The 17,102-nt window shown below is 43.7% G+C and overlaps 1 protein-coding gene across 1 annotated transcript; it reads left to right on the top strand.

The window, feature by feature from the left end:
* Positions 1–14,238: 14,238 nt before the first annotated feature.
* On the top strand, positions 14,239–16,358 carry LOC123998636 (ependymin-2). The gene is made up of 6 exons (XM_046303690.1): positions 14,239–14,423; positions 14,624–14,655; positions 14,875–15,015; positions 15,201–15,387; positions 15,569–15,653; positions 15,858–16,358. Exons 1-6 carry the CDS (start codon positions 14,336–14,338, stop codon positions 15,988–15,990), a joined length of 666 nt encoding a protein of 221 aa, XP_046159646.1. The 5' UTR covers positions 14,239–14,335; the 3' UTR covers positions 15,991–16,358.
* Positions 16,359–17,102: the final 744 nt, after the last annotated feature.

Genomic DNA, 17,102 nt, shown 5'->3' with positions numbered 1-17,102 from the left:
ATGGAGAAAGTGAAGAATTCGATGACATTTCTGAAGATGAAGGAATACAAGGAATGTGGAAACTGAACAATTAACTGTGAAAATGGCAACCATTGGTTGAGTACCAGAGTTTGAGGCTACAAAAGAGGATTTTAATTCCTATTTAGAGTGTTTTGAGCGTTGGCTGGCTGCAAATGAAATTAAAGATGAAAAGAAAGCAGATGTATTTCTCAGTGTTTGGGTCCCAACTGAGTATGGATTGCTGGAAGGTCTCATTGAACCAATAAAAGCAGTGGAGTTGACCTTCAGATTCTACCAACTTTTCCAGAGTCAAGGGGAGGCCGTGGCTGATTACATCCTTGCTGTGAAACAGCTGGCAAGTATATGTGAGTTTGTACAATTTCTTGATGACGCTCTCCGAGACAAGTTTGTCTGCAGTCTCACAGGTGAAGCATATCACAGATGGCTTCTGTCAGTGAAGGACTTAACTTTCAAGAAAGCCTGTGATATCGCACTTGGACTTGAGCTTGCCCACAGGGATAGTATTGACCTATCAGGACATACAGATCATCAGAAAGGAGTTCACAAGGTGACACAGTGACACACGTGAAGCAAAATGCTCACATAAGTCACACTTTTCTCAGTCCCATCCTCAAGGCTACACAAGAACACAGCAGCCCATATCACAAAGGTTTAAGCCAAGTTGGTACAGATGTGGGGGAGATTAACATCAGCACAGTGCATATCGATTCCAAAGTAAAAAGTGCTACAATTTTGGGCATTTACAGAGAGTATGTAAAGCTCCAAAACTCACAGCAAGAGTGCACAGTGTCAGACACAGCACAAGAAGAGGAAGGTACATCTGAAACAGTATTGGAACTGTTCACAGTGTACACAGCTCAACAACTAAAAGATGGAATCTATCTCAGCATGGGGTTTGCTGGAAAGCCAGTAAAAATGCAGCTGGACACCGGAGCGTCTGTATCTCTGGTTCCAGAGAGAATCTACAAAGAACAACTGATAGAGTGTCCTCTTCCGCCCGCGTCCATCCGCCTTTCATCATACACTGGTGACACTATTCCTGTGTTAGGGCAGATCCAGATACCAGTTGTCGTGACTTTAATACTTTATTTACTCTGATAACTGTTATTCATCTAATCAACTAACTATGTTCAATTGTCACCCGATTAAATTCATCATGTAACCATCTCCCGAAATAATCTCTAAAGGGTCTTTACCTATCACATCCATAAACAGTCAACTTATTAACCTCGTATCATATCATCATATCATCATTCTGAACAGTCTTAATGGTGTTATAAAGAAAATACTATAACTTGAAAAATATACACACTATGTGTGTGTGTGTGAAGTGTCCTTCCGATGCATTGTGCATGAAATATGAACATTTATTGAAGTGTTTTTGTTAAGAGATGGATGTGATTTTACAAACTATAAGAGGAAATTGTTTCTTTAACTTTGTACAAGTAAGTAGTCACCGCCCCCTTGAGTGAGGTCAGAGAGCCTGTCAGCCTCACGAACAGGCCTTTCTGAACGAACTGTATAAAACGATGGGTTAAGAATGAACATATCAGACCAGAGAGGCATGTAGCTGTAGCTCACGTTCAAAGTTGTTCGAACTCCGAAATCTCAACACGAGGTAGAGACGATGAAGTCACCCCCTAGACAATCACTGGTACAGCTGATTAGCTGTCCTAAGTAAAGTATCTAGAAAAGTGAATTTATGTAGGACCATTCTCCTACTCTTCTCAAATCACCGTAGCACACTACTCTCATCACCCCACTGAGAAGCATCAACGCGGCTGGCTAGCCTATCTTCAAATAATCCTCTCCCAGAGCGAGTGGAAGTAGAGCGAGCTTTGTAGTTCTGTTCAGGACTGCACGAAGGGTCGCCGGATGCCGGGCAAAGGCAGAGGAGAGCAACAGTAGAAGACGGGTGGGGACCCCTTTTGGTCAATCAGAGCCTTACAATCGTGCCGTGGAAAGCCCCAACCAATCCCTTTCCAATAATGCTCCGTTGGGATAAATACACAAAAAAACAAGGCATTTCCATGTAAATACACTCATGATTTCTTACTCCAAACGGGTGGCGGTATATGTGCAAAGTATACGATTACTGTGAGAGTAGTTTCTAAATGTACCAAAGTATTATATCTCTGTCCTTCCCCCCATCTCTTTTGTAACAAGCTGCCATATTGTCAGTCCGCTAGGGAACTGTTTCTAATGTCTTAAGTGTGTATGTTTATCCTGTGTTACCATTTACTTAGCTAGTAAATAAATAATTAAACCAATTTGTGTAGCACTGAATCATAAGTAAGGATAGGGTTTTTGCAGATGCAGGATGTTAATGACATCACAAAATAACACTCAAAACATCATTAGTGGTCTTTGGATTAGTTCTGACAATTCTCCACGTTCTATGTTGGAAATATTGTTCCAGTGTTCGCTAACGTGTTAGAGCTTTGTCTGGAATATGTATGTGAAACAAAGGCACATTCCTGTGTAAATTTCGAGAGGGAGATAGCTGAAAGTTATTGTCCTTGATTTACAACAGGGTGTGGGCTGTCAACCCCTCACCAGCTCCCTTCTCTCCCATCTGCGGGTGAGAGGGTGTCTGGCTGAAGATATTTATTTCAAAGCTTATCTGACCTATTTGAATTCTTATTGGACAGTCATGACATAGTCCGCTATGAGGGAAGGAGTGGATGCTACCGCGTATCATTGTTAAAGGAGAGAAACCAACTTTGCTAGGCAAAAACTGGCTACAGAAGATCAAGCTGAACTGGGGAGAAATCTTCAGTCTGAGAAATTACAGACCAGTGAGTCAGGCTACACTCACTAACATGCTGGAGAAGCACAAATAACTTTTCAAAGATGGATATGGCGAGATACAAGACTTCACAGCAAAAGTCAGAGAGCAAGAAGGAACCAGGCCTATCTTTCACAAAACACATTCAGTTTCCTATGATCTTAAGGAAGCAGTATCATGAAACTGGAGTTCCAGCATCATGAAACTGGAGAGTATCGACTGGGCCGCTCCGATCGCTGTAGTCCCAAAGAAAGACAAGACCGTCAGAATGTGAGGAATCTTCAAGGTTGCAGTAAATCAGCATACTACCAGAGGAAAATCCACTACCAAACGCTGAAGATCTGTTTGCCACTCTAGCTTGCGGGAAGGTTTTCAGTAATCTGGACCTGTCTTTCACTTAACAACAACTGAAGCTGGATCCGGAGTCAGAACAGTATCTGACCATCAATACACACAAAGGGCTTTTCAGATTCAATCGCTTGGCGTATGGGATCTCGACAGCTCCAGCGATATTCCAACATGCAATGGATCAGATCTTGGATGGATAGACAATGTTGTGTGCTTCAAAAACGATAAGAGTAGTGGTGTTTCACCGGCGGCCAGGGCCTCCCACTTGTTCTGCACCTCTCATGTCTCTTCACAGTGCCAGACGATTCCATGGTATTCCACCCCGGTTCAACTTCAGGTACCTTTTCTGACAGTTGATGCTGCTGCTAAGAACGCAATCCTGTACGCATTCCTTTACCTCTCTTGTTGGAATTCACTGATTGCGGTGCGCCATCCCACCATATGTCACGTAGAGTAGGCCAGAAGGCTATACTGGAAAACATAACCTCCATCAAAATAAAAAGATGGCGGAGCCGCAAAAGTTCTTCTGTGCTTCAGGGTGTTTATTTACATAGTGATTCCGGAACATAAACAACAGTACCGCCATCAAACATATACCTTATGAGACAGCTAAAAACAATGCTGCCCCATTCACAGGTCAATCCAAAATGGCCTCCCCATGAACTGAAAGAGAGACTCCTTTTGTAGGGCTAGCCCCTCCCCTCAGAACAATTAACCCTAATTATTTAAGCAATTACCTAGTCAAACCTACATTTTCCATTAACTAAACATACTAAAGTATATACATTGCAACATGTTTTTTTTTTTTTTTTTAACAATATCACCACATAACATTTACAAAATTACATCACTACTGACAGTGTCTTTTAATATACCCATTTACAATAATGGGCCATTTGGGACAGGCACTACAAAGTCACCCCAATTCCCTTTGCTCGGGTCCTTATCCAGCATACCCGGAAGCTACAGCGATGGAGAGAGAGAGAGAGGAACTGAACAAACAAACAAACAAACAATAATGCGCTCATCCATAACATCGATAAGTAAAATACATATTGCTTGTATTAAATATGAACATTGACATAAGTGTGAAATGTATGTACCAAGACAGAAAAGTTAACTTGTGTGTCAACCCACATTGTTAACTTATCTGATAATGGAGCAGGGAGGAGTGATGAATGTATACGTGTGTTAAAGAACCAAATGCTGCCCGCGGCCTGTGACGGACTTCTACGTCACAATGGACAACATCCTTGTCGGCACCAACCATTGAAGAGCCTCTTGCTCCTGAACTATTACAGAAAGTTAGTGGCAAACTTGTTTGCATTTATGTAATGGCATTCACAGAGTTGCAGGTCAATACAAAGTGGAATTGGTCTCCACAATGCCAAGAAGCATTCAAGACTCAGAAACAGCATCTGCCAAATAGCAAGTGGCTTTACCACTACGACACAGAGGTGAAGCTGAGACTTATCTGTGGTGGCCTGGACTGGATCAGGACATTCAGCAGCATGTAGATCACTTTTCACCCTGTGAAGCTGTTCGCAATAAGCCTGCTACTACACCTCTTCATCCATGGTCCTGGGCTGCAACACCATGGGGATGCATCCATGTGGATTACGCCAAGATTGACAAGCAACATTTCCTTGTTGATGTCGATGTCCATTCCAAGTGGATTGAAGTGTTCCCTACTCAACTGACCACAGCTGAGAAGACCATTCTCAGACACATGTTCGCATCCTTTGGACTAGTCAAAGAGCTCGTCTCGGACAATGGCCCTCCTTTCACATCAAACAATTTAGAAATGTTTCTCAATAACAACAGAGTAAGGCACATCCTGTCACCACCTCACCATCCGGCATCAAACAGAGCAGCAGCTACTATTGGGCCGGGAGCTGTAGGGCACGAGATGTTTTTACTAAACAGCACTCAATTGTACTCCTGTCTCCTGCCTGATAATTTTCTCCACAACACAAATATTACAGAACCTATATGCACTAAGATGAGCTCTCCCTGTACAAGAAAACATTGTTTTAGGACGTGATCCTGTCGCGCTCTGTAGGCCAGGGTCACAATTTTTCATGGACAGTACTGCCTGGATTTTTATCTTGTGTAAACTTTGGACATGTACATATATTACCCACATTAAGCATCTCCAATCCAAAATGAAATCTAGAATCGGCTTCCTATTTTGCAACAAAGCATCCTTCACTCATGCTGCCAAACGTATCCTCATAAAACTGACTATCCTACCGATCCTCGACTTCGGGCGATGTCATTTACAAAATAGCCTCCAATACCCTACTCAACAAATTGGATGCAGTCTATCACAGTGCCATCCGTTTTGTCACCAAAGGCCCATATACTACCCACCACTGCGACCTGTACCCTCTTGTTGGCTGGCCCTCACTTCATACTCGTCGCCAAACCCACTGGCTCCAGGTCGTCTACAAGTCTTTGCTAGGTAAAGCCCCGCCTTATCTCAGTTCACTGGTAACCATAGCAGCACTCACCCGCAGCTCGCGCTCCAGCAAGTATATCTCACTGGTCACCCACAAAGCCAATTCCTCCTTTGGCCGCCTTTCCTTTCAGTTCTCTGCTGCCAATGACTGGAACCAACTGCAATAATTGCTGAAGCTGAAGACTCTTATCTCCCTCGCTAACTTCAAGCACCAGCTGTCAGAGCAGCTCACAGATCATTGCACCTGTACATAGCCCATCTGTAAATAGCCCATCCAACTGCCTCAGCCCCATACTGTATTTATCTATTTATGTTTCTCCTTTGCACCCCAGTATCTCTACTTACACATTCATCTTCTGCACATCTATCACTCCAGTGTTTAATTGCTATATTGTAATTACCTCGCCACTATGGCCTATTTTATTGCCTTACCTCCCTTATCTTACCTCATTTGCACACACTGTATATATACTTTTTTTCTACTGTATTATTGACTGTATGTTTGTTTATTCCATGTGTAACTCTGTGTTGTTGTATGTGTCAAACTGCTTTTTATCTTGGCCAGGTCACAGTTGTAAATGAGAACGTGTTCTCAACTTGCCTACCTGGTTAAATAAAGGTGTAATTACTAACTGGGCCAGTCTGCCCATTTGGTGCCTTTTGATGTGTAACTTTGTGAAAGAAAACGTTTGATTGTGTAACGATCGTTGTCCTCCTCGGATGAGGAATAGTAAGGATCAGACCAAAATGCAGCGTGGTAAGTGTCCATGTTAATTTGAATAAATAAACTGAACACTGAAATAACCAAAAAACAACAAAGAGAGAGAGTGAACGAAAAGAAACAGTTCTGTAAGGTGAAGACACAAAACAGAAAACAACTACCCACAAACACAGGTGAGAACAGGCTACCTAAGTATGGTTCTCAATCAGAGACAATGATTGACAGCTGCCTCTGATTGGGAAACATACCAGGTCAAACACAGAAATACAAAACATAGAACAAAAACATAAAATGCCCACCCCAACTCACGCAGAGACATAAAGGAACTAAGGTCAGGACGTGACAGATTGCACCTAATTTTAACATTGTCATGAAAAGCTTTTTTTTTAGGAAGTTGAACATGTTTTCCCATCTAGAGAGGTGAAATAAATGAAATACTGCCTATTAAGTGCCAAATAATGTAACAGGGTTGTAGATTGCATGTTAAATCAGCCATAAGTCCACTTGTGACATGGGAAATGGAAGCTTGCAAGCGTCACCCCAAAAATGCAATTGTTAAATAATTTCTAGCCTGTTTATGGGTAAACGGGTTGGGGTGTTACGCTCAACCAACTCAGTTTTCCACCACAAAAAAACTCTAACATGGCCAAAAATAATAAAAAATGAATCACTAATCACATTGAATAAATCATCTTCAGAAATGACCTTGTCCATGCAACAAAATAAGACTTTACAATCATGGTGAAAACCTGAAGAGTCCGAGGGACATGTACAAATGATTAATTTTGGCACTTTAGCAAGTCTTTATTTGTATAAAGAACATTCTCCATGTGGTCTATATTAAAGGGCACTTCATTTAATATAAACTGACTTAAAATTCAATATTGGTGCACAATTACTTAAAATATGAAAAGGCACTAATTTAGTGGAACAACTCAACTATTACAGTGTTTGGATTGTGTCTATTACAGTGTATCCAGATTTGAATCCTGAAGAATGTGGATGTCCATGCATGTCAGATCACTGATTATAGACCAGTCAACATGCTCTGTAAACTGAGCTGTGGAGCAGTGAAATGTGGTATTTATCAAGGTAATATATCACCATTTTACCACTTTTGTAACAACGACCCAGTGAGTCAGGCAACAGGTGCAGATGGTGCCTTTAATAATAACAAACAGAGTGTAAGGTTCTGTATTTATTTTCTTAGTCAACCTTGTGTTCTGTTTCTGTGTTCTTGAACGTAGCCCTGTCTTTCATTTTTGTTCATTGATTTCACCTGTGTTAGTTACTCACCTGGTCTCATCAGCTCCTTATTTAGTTCAGTTCATTCTGTTTGTGCCTTTGTGAGGTATTGTTTGTTTTGACGCTAATCCTTTTCCTAGCACGTTTGTAAGAACCAGTTATAGCCTTCAGTCCTAGTTTTGATTCCTGCCTGTTTGCCTACCTGTGTATGACCCTTGCCTGCGACCACGTTTCCTGCCTTCTGCGAAGGCGAAATAAAACACCTACCGGGCTCGAATCTACACTTTTTTCTCCCTGAGTATTCATTACAGAGTTACAAAACAAGAGAAGCTTCTGGACATGAAAACAGAACCAAGGTAGATATGGTAACATAACAACAGCACTTTTGTTTAGAGAAAAAAAACAAGCAATTGATCAGCAACAACTAATGAACTTAAAGACCCTTGTTCACACACAGACGCACGCTTTAGACCACTCTGGGGTACTTCTTTCCCACCACAGGAGATCTTGTCTTTGTCTTTTGTCGGCCAGCAACAATGTAGAGAAATCTGAGAGGGAAAAAAGATCAGGCAAGGTTAAAGGGGTTAATGATATATCATAAACTTGCAACTCATGTTCTGTCGACTCCCGGGGGATTTTTTTGTTTTCATGTGTGTAAGGGCGCAGGGAGTTAGTAAGCAGGTGCAGATGGTGAGTTTAATAATAACAAACAGAGTTACAAAACAAGAAAATACAAGGCGAATGTTACTCCTGCCTGCCTGGGCTCATTAAGCCTAGCCGAGCAGTAGGGCTCTGTCCCAAATGACATCCTGTTCCCTATAGTCTGGACATGAAAACAAAACCAATACTGCCTGAGGTTGGTGAGGGCTATATGAAGGGAGAGTAATCATGGTGGTGATGAACTCCAGGTACACTTAATGATGGGGAGCAGGTGTACTCAATGATTATTGCCAGGCGTGCGCAATATGGGTTGCCAGGACTGGTGGTTAGTAGACTGGCGACGTCAAGCACCAGAGAGAGGGAGCACAATCCCTACCCTGACATGCGGTTACAGCCGCAGAAAGGAGGACGGCGGCAAGGAGCGGGTTGGTCGGTGGCGTTGTAAATCCTGGATGATGTTGGGGTCCAGGATGTCCACCAACGGGACCCAAGAGTGCTCCTCAGGACCGTACCCCTCCCAGTCCACCAGTTACTGGATCCGACCCCCAAAACGGCAGGAGTTCAGGAGGGACCTAATAGCATAGGCGGGGTGTCCCTCAATGTCCAGGGGAGGTGGAGGGGTGTCATGGGGGACGGAATCAGCCAGGGGACCAGGAACCACCGGACTGAGGGGGAAAAGGAAAAGATGATGAGATCCAGTAGTTAGTGGGGAGTTCTAAACGATGGGCTACCTCATTGACCCTCCAGAGGACCATGAAGGGCCCCATAAACCGGGGGCTCAAATTCGGGCAGGGCAGGTAGAGCAGGAGGTTCCTTGTGGAGAGCCAGATGCGATCACCAGGATGGAACACGGGAGCCTCACAGCAGTGGCGGTCCACCTGATCCTTCTGACAGTCGAGGGCAAAATGGAGCTTCATGTAGGCGGCGTTCCACACCTCGTCAACTGCTAGGGCCCTTGGTCTGGCTCAGAGTCCACAGAGCCTGGGCTGGCTGATATCCCAGGACGCACTGGAAGGGAGTCAGCCCAGTGGAGGAGTGACAGAGTTCTGGGCACATACCGCCCAGGGAAGGAACTGGGCTCACTCCACCTGCCGGACCTGGCAGTGACTCAGATGTGAGGCTGACCATGGCCCCCAGCTTCTCCATAAAAGTTTTCCAGACCTGCAAAGTGAATTAGAGACCACGGTCTAAATAATATTCTCCGGAAGGCCATAGACCAGAGGACCTGCTGGAATAGTGCCTCAGCAACCTGGAGAGCAGTAGGTAGACCAGAGAGCGGGATAAAATGGCAAGATTTGGAGAATGTCAACAACAATCAGTATAGTGGTAAAACCATCAGAAAGAGGGAGATCCATTACAAAGTCTATGGACAGATGTGACCAAGACCTCTGAGGCACGGGAAGGGGAAGTAGTTTACCTGCTGGAGAGTAACGGGGATATTTGGATTGAATACATGCCAAACATGAATTGACATAGTGGGCAAAGTCCTGCGCCAAGGTGGGCCATCAGTATTTATCGGAGAGGGATTAGATGGTGCTGGTGATACCTGGGTGTCCAGCGGCGAGGGATGTGTGTGCCCAGGTCAACAGCCAATCTCTCACCCAGTGGGGATGTAGACGCACTCGAGGACAGAAGCGGGTTTCCTCCAGAGCCTGGCAGATGTCCACAGCTACCTCCCAAAACACGGGGCAAATCATACGGGAGGACCACTTGATAGGGGTAGAAAAACAGGGTGTAGGAAAGCAGGTCCTCCGGCATCCTGGTTCCCAGGTGGTGATTCTCATCTTTGATCAGGAGATGGTGGGGTTATGGAGTTGGAGCCATGGTAGGCCAAGCATGACTTGTGTACGGGTGCGGTGATGAAGAAGGGAAGGCTTTCCTGGTGCTTGGGTCCCATGGTGAGGGTAAGTGGTGCTGTGACGTGAGTAATTGTGTAGGATGGGAGGTGTGTATCCCCTACCTCCTTGGGTTCAGGCTCTGCCTCAGGACAGCCAAAGGAGGGAGGTGAGTGGTGAGGTGGACACCAACGCGCCCGAAGAAGGTTATTCAGACAGATGGCCATCGCGACGAGAGCGTCCAAGGATATGTTGTCATCCCGACATGCCAACTCCATCTGGTCCTCTTTGTGCAGTCCACTGCAGAATAGCGTGTGGAGTGCCGGTTCATGCCCACCGCTGAAGGCTGCCACAGTCCGAATGGCGAGGGCGTACTCCGCAGCAGTCTGGGCACCTTGGTGGAATTGGAAAAGTCGCTCACCTCCCTCTCTGACCTCTGAAGGATGGTCGAAAACCACCTTGTACAGAGCCATGAACCTCTGGTAGGAACCCAGCTCCTCCTCTCTCCCAGACGTCTGTAGACCACCCCAACGCCTGTCCGGTCAGCAGGGAAACGACCGTGGCAACCTTGGACCTCTCGGTGGTGGGGGCTCCTGTCTGAGAGGTGAAATAGAGGGAACACTGGAGTAGGAAGCTATGACATTTTGATAGAGTACCATCATACTTCTTCGGAAGGGACAGTTGGGCATCACGGACCTGGGAGCATGGCTGGGTAGGCTGGGGGACTGGCTCACTGACGACCCATGGTAGGAGGCCATCCATCAGAGGTATGGAGAACCTCGCTGCTGGTGTTGAGTCGGTTGAGAACGTGGAGGACCTCCTTCATGGTCGTACCCAGTAGAGCCAGCTGGTCGTGGTGTTGGTGGAGAAGATGACCCTGTTCCTTGACCATGGTGTAAGCGGCTGCTTCCATAATTTGAAGCAGTATTTTGTAACAACGAGTCAGGATGAGATGGTGAGTTTAATAATAACAAGCGTGTTACAAAACAAGAAAAACATCTGGACATGAATACCAATACTGCCTGATGACTGAGGTTGGTGAGGGCTATATGAAGTGAGTAATCCGGGTGGTGATAAAGTTCAGGTGTGCTTAAGGGAGCAGGTGTGCGAATAGGGAGCAGGTGTGCGCAATGATGGTTGTCAGGTGTGCGCAATATGGGTTCGAGTGCCAGAGGGAGCAGGAGTAGGCGTGACAACTTTTTCAAAACATAACTTTCAGTTGAAGATTTAGTGGAATGTTACTTATTCAGCAATGTGATCATATTCATCCTCTCAAAGGAAAGACAAATCTGTTGTCTTATAGGGTTTGCTGTAGAGCAACAGAGGACAGACAGCAGGACGACAGTGAGCCGACCTCATTTGACCAGGGCTTTCAGTGTTTGGATTGGACTCCCCCTTATTTCTTCAGAGGATCGCTGGATCTTTCACAGCCATAGAGACATAAACTGCACAGGAAGCACTATTAATATACTGTAAGGGCATGAATAAAACTTTCGGTATAGCTTTAGAAGATCTTACATAGTAGATATTCTAGTTTGAGAAGTGCACCATATTCTACGCTATTACAGTTTATTGTTGAGAAGCCATCAAATAAAGTATCTAGGCTGTCTTATTTACACCGGTCTCATCCCTCACACAAGTCTTTAAATGCTGTGACACCCTGTGGAGATTGGGGCCGGGAGTTTTTAGGATACTGTAAACTTTGTATCGTTTGATTGGTCAATGGTGGTTGGTTTTGGGTTGAAAGGTTACACCTTCAGATGTTAGAAATGGAATTAAATGCCTTTGTTCTCTCTCCTATCCTGTATCCTGTCCAATGGGGAAGGTTGTATGATCAGTTTCAATTTCCTAGGCTTGTAGGCCTCCCGCCTAGTAAGCATCACTTTGTTCATGCTTTGTCCTTTAAGTTAATGCTTTGTAACTTAAGCTTTATTCCTTGTATGTGAATCCATTCATTGTACAATGTTAATTAAATATCTACCTTTGGTGTAGACAATTCTCAGACAAATTATTGCTAGTCAATGTCAACCATGATGCTTGCTTGTATATTTTAATTATCTTTATGGAGTCAGATAAACATTTATTACCAGTCGCATGTGAGGCATTTATAATATCATATATACTGTATATACACATGTCAAATATTACTGTCCACTACAAGTACATTTCTGACCAAGCAGTAAGCATTCATACAGTATAATTATTATCTGAAAATTGTCTCATGGCTTACAAACTAATTGGGTGGACCATACCCAAGGAATCATAGAATATACAGTTGAAGTTGGAAGTTTACATACACCTTAGCCAAATACATTTAATCCTAGTATAAATCCCCTGTCTTAGGTCAGTTAGGATCACCACCTTATTTTAAGAATGTGAAATGTCAGAATAATAGTAGAGAGAATGATTTATTTAAGCTTTTATTTATTTCGCCACATTCCCAGTGGGTCAGAAGTTTACATACACTCAATTAGTATTTGGTAGCATTGCCTTTAAATTGTTTAACTTGGGTCAAACATTTCAGGTAGCCATCCACAAGCTTCCCACAATAAGTTGGGTGAAATTTGGCCCATTCCACCTGACAGAGCTGGTGTAACTGAGTCAAGTTTGTAGGACTCCTTGCTCGCACATGCTTTTTCAGTTCTGCCCACAAATCTTCTCTAAGATTAAGGTCAGGGCTTTATGATGGCCACTCCAATACCTTGACTTTGTTGTCCTTAAGCCATTTTGCCCACATCTTTGGAAGTATGCTTGGGGTCATTGTCCATTAGGAAGACCCATTTGCGACCAAGTTTTAACTTTCTGACTGATGACTTGAGATGCTGCCTCAATATATCCCCGTAATTATCCTGCCTCATGATGCCATCTATTTTGTGAAGTGCACCAGTCCCTCCTGCAGAAAAGCACGCCCACAACATGATGCTGCCACCCCCGTGCTTCACGGTTGGGATGGTGTTCTTCGGCTTGCAAGCCTCCCCCTTTTTCCTCCATAACGATAGTCATTATGGCCCAACAGTTCTATTTTTGTTTCATCAGACCAGAGGACATTTCTCCAGTACGATCTTTGTCCCCATGTGCAGTTGCAAACCTGTTGTCTGGCTTTTTTTTTATGGCAGTTTTGGAGCAGTGGCTTCTTCCTTGCTAGGCGACCTTTCAGGTTATGTCGATATAAGGACTTATTTTATTGTGGATATAGATACTTTTGTACCTGTTTCCTCCAGCATCTTCACACGGTCCTTTGCTGTTGTATCGGGATGGATTTGCACTTTTTGCACCAAAGCACGTCCATCTCCTGGAGACAGAATGCGTCTCCTTCCTGAGCGGTATGACGGCTGCATGGTCCCATGGTGTTTACTTGCTTACCATTGTTTGTACAGATGAACATGGTGCTTTCAGGCATAGGAAATTGTTCCCAAGGATAAATCAGATTTGTGGTCTACAATTTTTTTCTGAGGTCTTGGCTGATTTCTTTTGATTTTCTTATGATGTCAAGCAAAGCGACACTGAGTTTGAAGGTAGGCCTTGAGATACAGCCACAGGTACACCTCCAATTGACTCAAATGAAGTCAATTAGCCTATCAGAAGCTTATAAAGCCATGACATAATTTTCTGGAATTTTCCAAGCTATTTAAAGGCACAGTCACCTTAGTGTATGTAAACTTCGGACCCACTGGAATTGTGATACAGTGAATTATAAGTGAAATAATTTGTCTGTAAACAATTGTTGGAAAATGACTTGTGTCATGCACAAAGTAGATGTCCTAACTGACTTGCCAAAACTATAGTTTGTTAACAATACATTTGTGGAGTGGTTGAAAAAACAGTTTTAATGACTCCAACCTAAGTGTATGTAAACTTCCGACTTCAACTGTAGCACAAGATGCTGACAAGACAAGGGACACACAAGGACAGAACAGGACACACAATGGCAAGGCAGATCATTACTTCATAGTGACTCCATGTGGCTTGTCCTTAAGTCCCTGTTTATGCAGATGTTGTTTGTCAGGGTCCACGTGGAAGGAAAGGTCAGCAAGTTTAAACCACCCCTCGTCTCTTTCCAAAACATTCTTCCCATTGTTACAGACACTGTGGGGGTTGGACCCATAGAGGTGTTCCGTTTAACCCCATGGTTGGACCCTATAAAAGGACCAGTGTTCATCCATCCTGTCACAGTTCCTGGAACCGCTTGGAGTCGTGATCATCCTCTCTGAGTTGTGTACGTTTGAGTGTTAACCTCAGTCTCCCTCCAAAAGAAGATGCAGGACTTCTCCTTCGCTGCCCTCTCCATCTGGCTGTGTCTGGGTGCCACCGCCCTGGCAGAGTCCCATGGCCCACAACACTGCAGTAAGGATTATCTGCTTTATATCTACTTGTAGTAGTTCATGTTTGCTGTGCACTATGTGGAAAACTGCTGTTACTTGTATGACTGTTTCTGTAATATTGTCAAGGTTCATAGATTTGACAGTCTCTAACTTAAATTATACCTATATGTTTACACATCTCTGAGTTTTAAAATCTGCCTAAATGCCGTTTTTGTCTTTTAGCATCACCTAATATGACTGGGGTCCTGACTGTGGTGAGTTGCCCATTAATCCATTAACCATTATCAATGTCCAGTTTCATGTAAGGACACCGTGTGGTTATATTTCCATTATTTCAAAACCAAACCAGACTCTCAGCTCAGGCAATCCTCTTTCAGTCCACTGATGTTTATGCAGGTACATAATTGGGTCATATTCATCTCTCTATCTCTCTCTTTATATCTTCCTCTCACTCTTCATCTCTTGATAAACAGATGGCCCTTACAGGAGGTGAAATCAAGGCAACTGGACATTACAGCTACGACTCTACGAACAAGAAGCTACGTTTCACTGAAAGTGAGATGCACCTCAACAAGACTGAGCACCTGGAGGACTACCTGATGCTGTTTGAAGAGGTAACACTGAGAACTAACAGAAATACACACGTATAAGACAACATTTCAGTTGAGTCCAACCCCATTGTAATGCAGAACAGCTGCTTTATAACATCAAAGTATACATGTATAACACACTTGTTTCTATGGTTATGGCACAGCGTCGTCATAACCGAGTCTTCCTCCATCTCATCCGTCTCTCTCAGGGGGTCTTCTATGACATTGACATGAAGAACCAGTCCTGTAAGAAGATGTCTCTGCACTCTCATGCTCACGCTCTGGAACTCCCCGCTGGTGCAGCCCATCAGGTTGAGCTGTTTTTGGGGAGTGACACTGTTCAGGAGGAGAACATCAAAGTCAATATATGGATGGGATCTGTGGCAGAGACTAAGGGTAAGTATGATACGCATTAGGAGTCGGACTGTCAATGTGCTTTTCATTAATTAAGTAATACATGATGGGTTATATACTGTATATTGGTTTACATAGCAAGGCTATTGAGGTGTATCAAAACATTCACATACAGTGTATATGTCAGTCCTAATGTCTGTCGGTCTATCTATCTGATCTCCAGGCCAGTATTCTGCGTTAACTACTGTGGGAGAATGTCTACCACTCAGTACTTTCTACTCAACTGACTCCATCACACTCCTCTTCAGGTGTGTGACATACATTTAACTTGCATAAAGCAGTGGTAAGGTCACTGACATGTATGTAAAGTATGCTGCTACCATATTGCCCTATTACAGTACTAGATTTATTTGACGATTGTAGATTTTGTTCTGCACTGTATATCTGATTGTGCTTACGGTGTAGGTTCTTGCATGCCTGAAATCTTCATGTGATTTCTCTTTTTCTTACAGCAATTCTGAAGTGGTCACTGAGGTGAAGGCCCCTGAAATGTTCACTCTGCCGTTTTTCTGTGAGGCTGTGGAGCTGGAGGAGACTCCAAAGGGCCAGAAGAATGACTTCTTCAATATTTTCAACACTGTCTGATACAGTGGCACCAGGACCTCCAGCCCCAACCAACCAAGAGCCTGGCAAGCTAATCCACCTAGATGTTTCTCTCACTCTAATGACTACATTTGAGTGTTTTATTATTACCATCTTTCCTCTTCTGTTAGATAAGATCTGTATTATAATTTACTTTCTTTGTTGATTCCCCTTTGAAGACATTGCATAAAAGACGGATCAGATGTAAAAAGGAAAGTTAATTTCAAGTTGTCATGTTAATGTAATCTCTACGTTTGAACAGGATAGATGGGCATATAATGTTTGTACCTTACACTATTAATCTGTCACTGTAAGTTGCAAATGCGTAAGAGGTCTGCATAGGCAAATAAGAATAAAAACTCCAAATCTTTTCCAGTCTCCAAATGTATTTTTTTAAATTACCCAAGTCATCTTCAACATCTTCATCAAACATACATAAGAATATATTTTAATCTCTATCTGAAACTAATTGCAGCACCATAGCGTCTAGCCCCTGTAGCCCACATTGGCTAAACTCTAGTCTCATTAATTAGTCATGCCTTTGATCCAGAACAATAGTCTCACTTTCTTTGTCTGTCAGTATTTCTGGGGTTAGGTTTACATAAAATGTATTTCACAGACATGGTCACTTGTGGCCTTTTGTAAATGGAGTTTGAAATAACAGAGAGGGATGTGATACCTGAAAGGCAATGAAGTCATTAAACCCAAAACAAGCAGGGAGACAGAGCGTGAACCCTAGCTGGGGTGAGTTGCTGAGCATGAGGCCAACAGCTGTCCTTGGTGCTGCAGCTGCCAGGGCTGGGACAGTGTGACTGACTGGGACCCTCCTCCAAACATGATGAAATGTGTAGGCCTCCTGGCCCATTTCAGCACCACCACATGGGGCCCACTGCATGGCAGCAGTTGCAGCAGTGGGGGACGAGTCCATGTATGAAATGAAACTGTCATAGCAACGCTATGAATCAGACCTACCTCATTTATTCCTGGAGGAGAGAACATTCTTGTTTTTTCTGTATCACTCAGTGCGTGGACTTGATTGCATATATGGCCGTGGACCTAGGCAAGTCTGGCACTGATTTTCCATTGACCGTATAATAATAATAGGCTGTGAGCGT

This window comes from Oncorhynchus gorbuscha, linkage group LG16 (genome assembly GCF_021184085.1).
Source record: "Oncorhynchus gorbuscha isolate QuinsamMale2020 ecotype Even-year linkage group LG16, OgorEven_v1.0, whole genome shotgun sequence".
NCBI classification, from domain to species: Eukaryota; Metazoa; Chordata; class Actinopteri; order Salmoniformes; family Salmonidae; genus Oncorhynchus; species Oncorhynchus gorbuscha.
Note: the sequence above shows the minus strand (reverse complement) of the source record. Positions and strands in the feature narration are given on the sequence as shown.

Bases quoted from the DNA above. Each gene is read 5' to 3' on its own strand.
- LOC123998636 (XM_046303690.1), top strand. From the start codon at position 14,336: ATGCAGGACTTCTCCTTCGCTGCCCTCTCCATCTGGCTGTGTCTGGGT. The intron at 15,388-15,568 runs GTAAGTATGATA...TCTGATCTCCAG, and splicing joins ATCTGTGGCAGAGACTAAGG to GCCAGTATTCTGCGTTAACT. The intron at 15,654-15,857 runs GTGTGTGACATA...TTTTTCTTACAG, and splicing joins TCCATCACACTCCTCTTCAG to CAATTCTGAAGTGGTCACTG.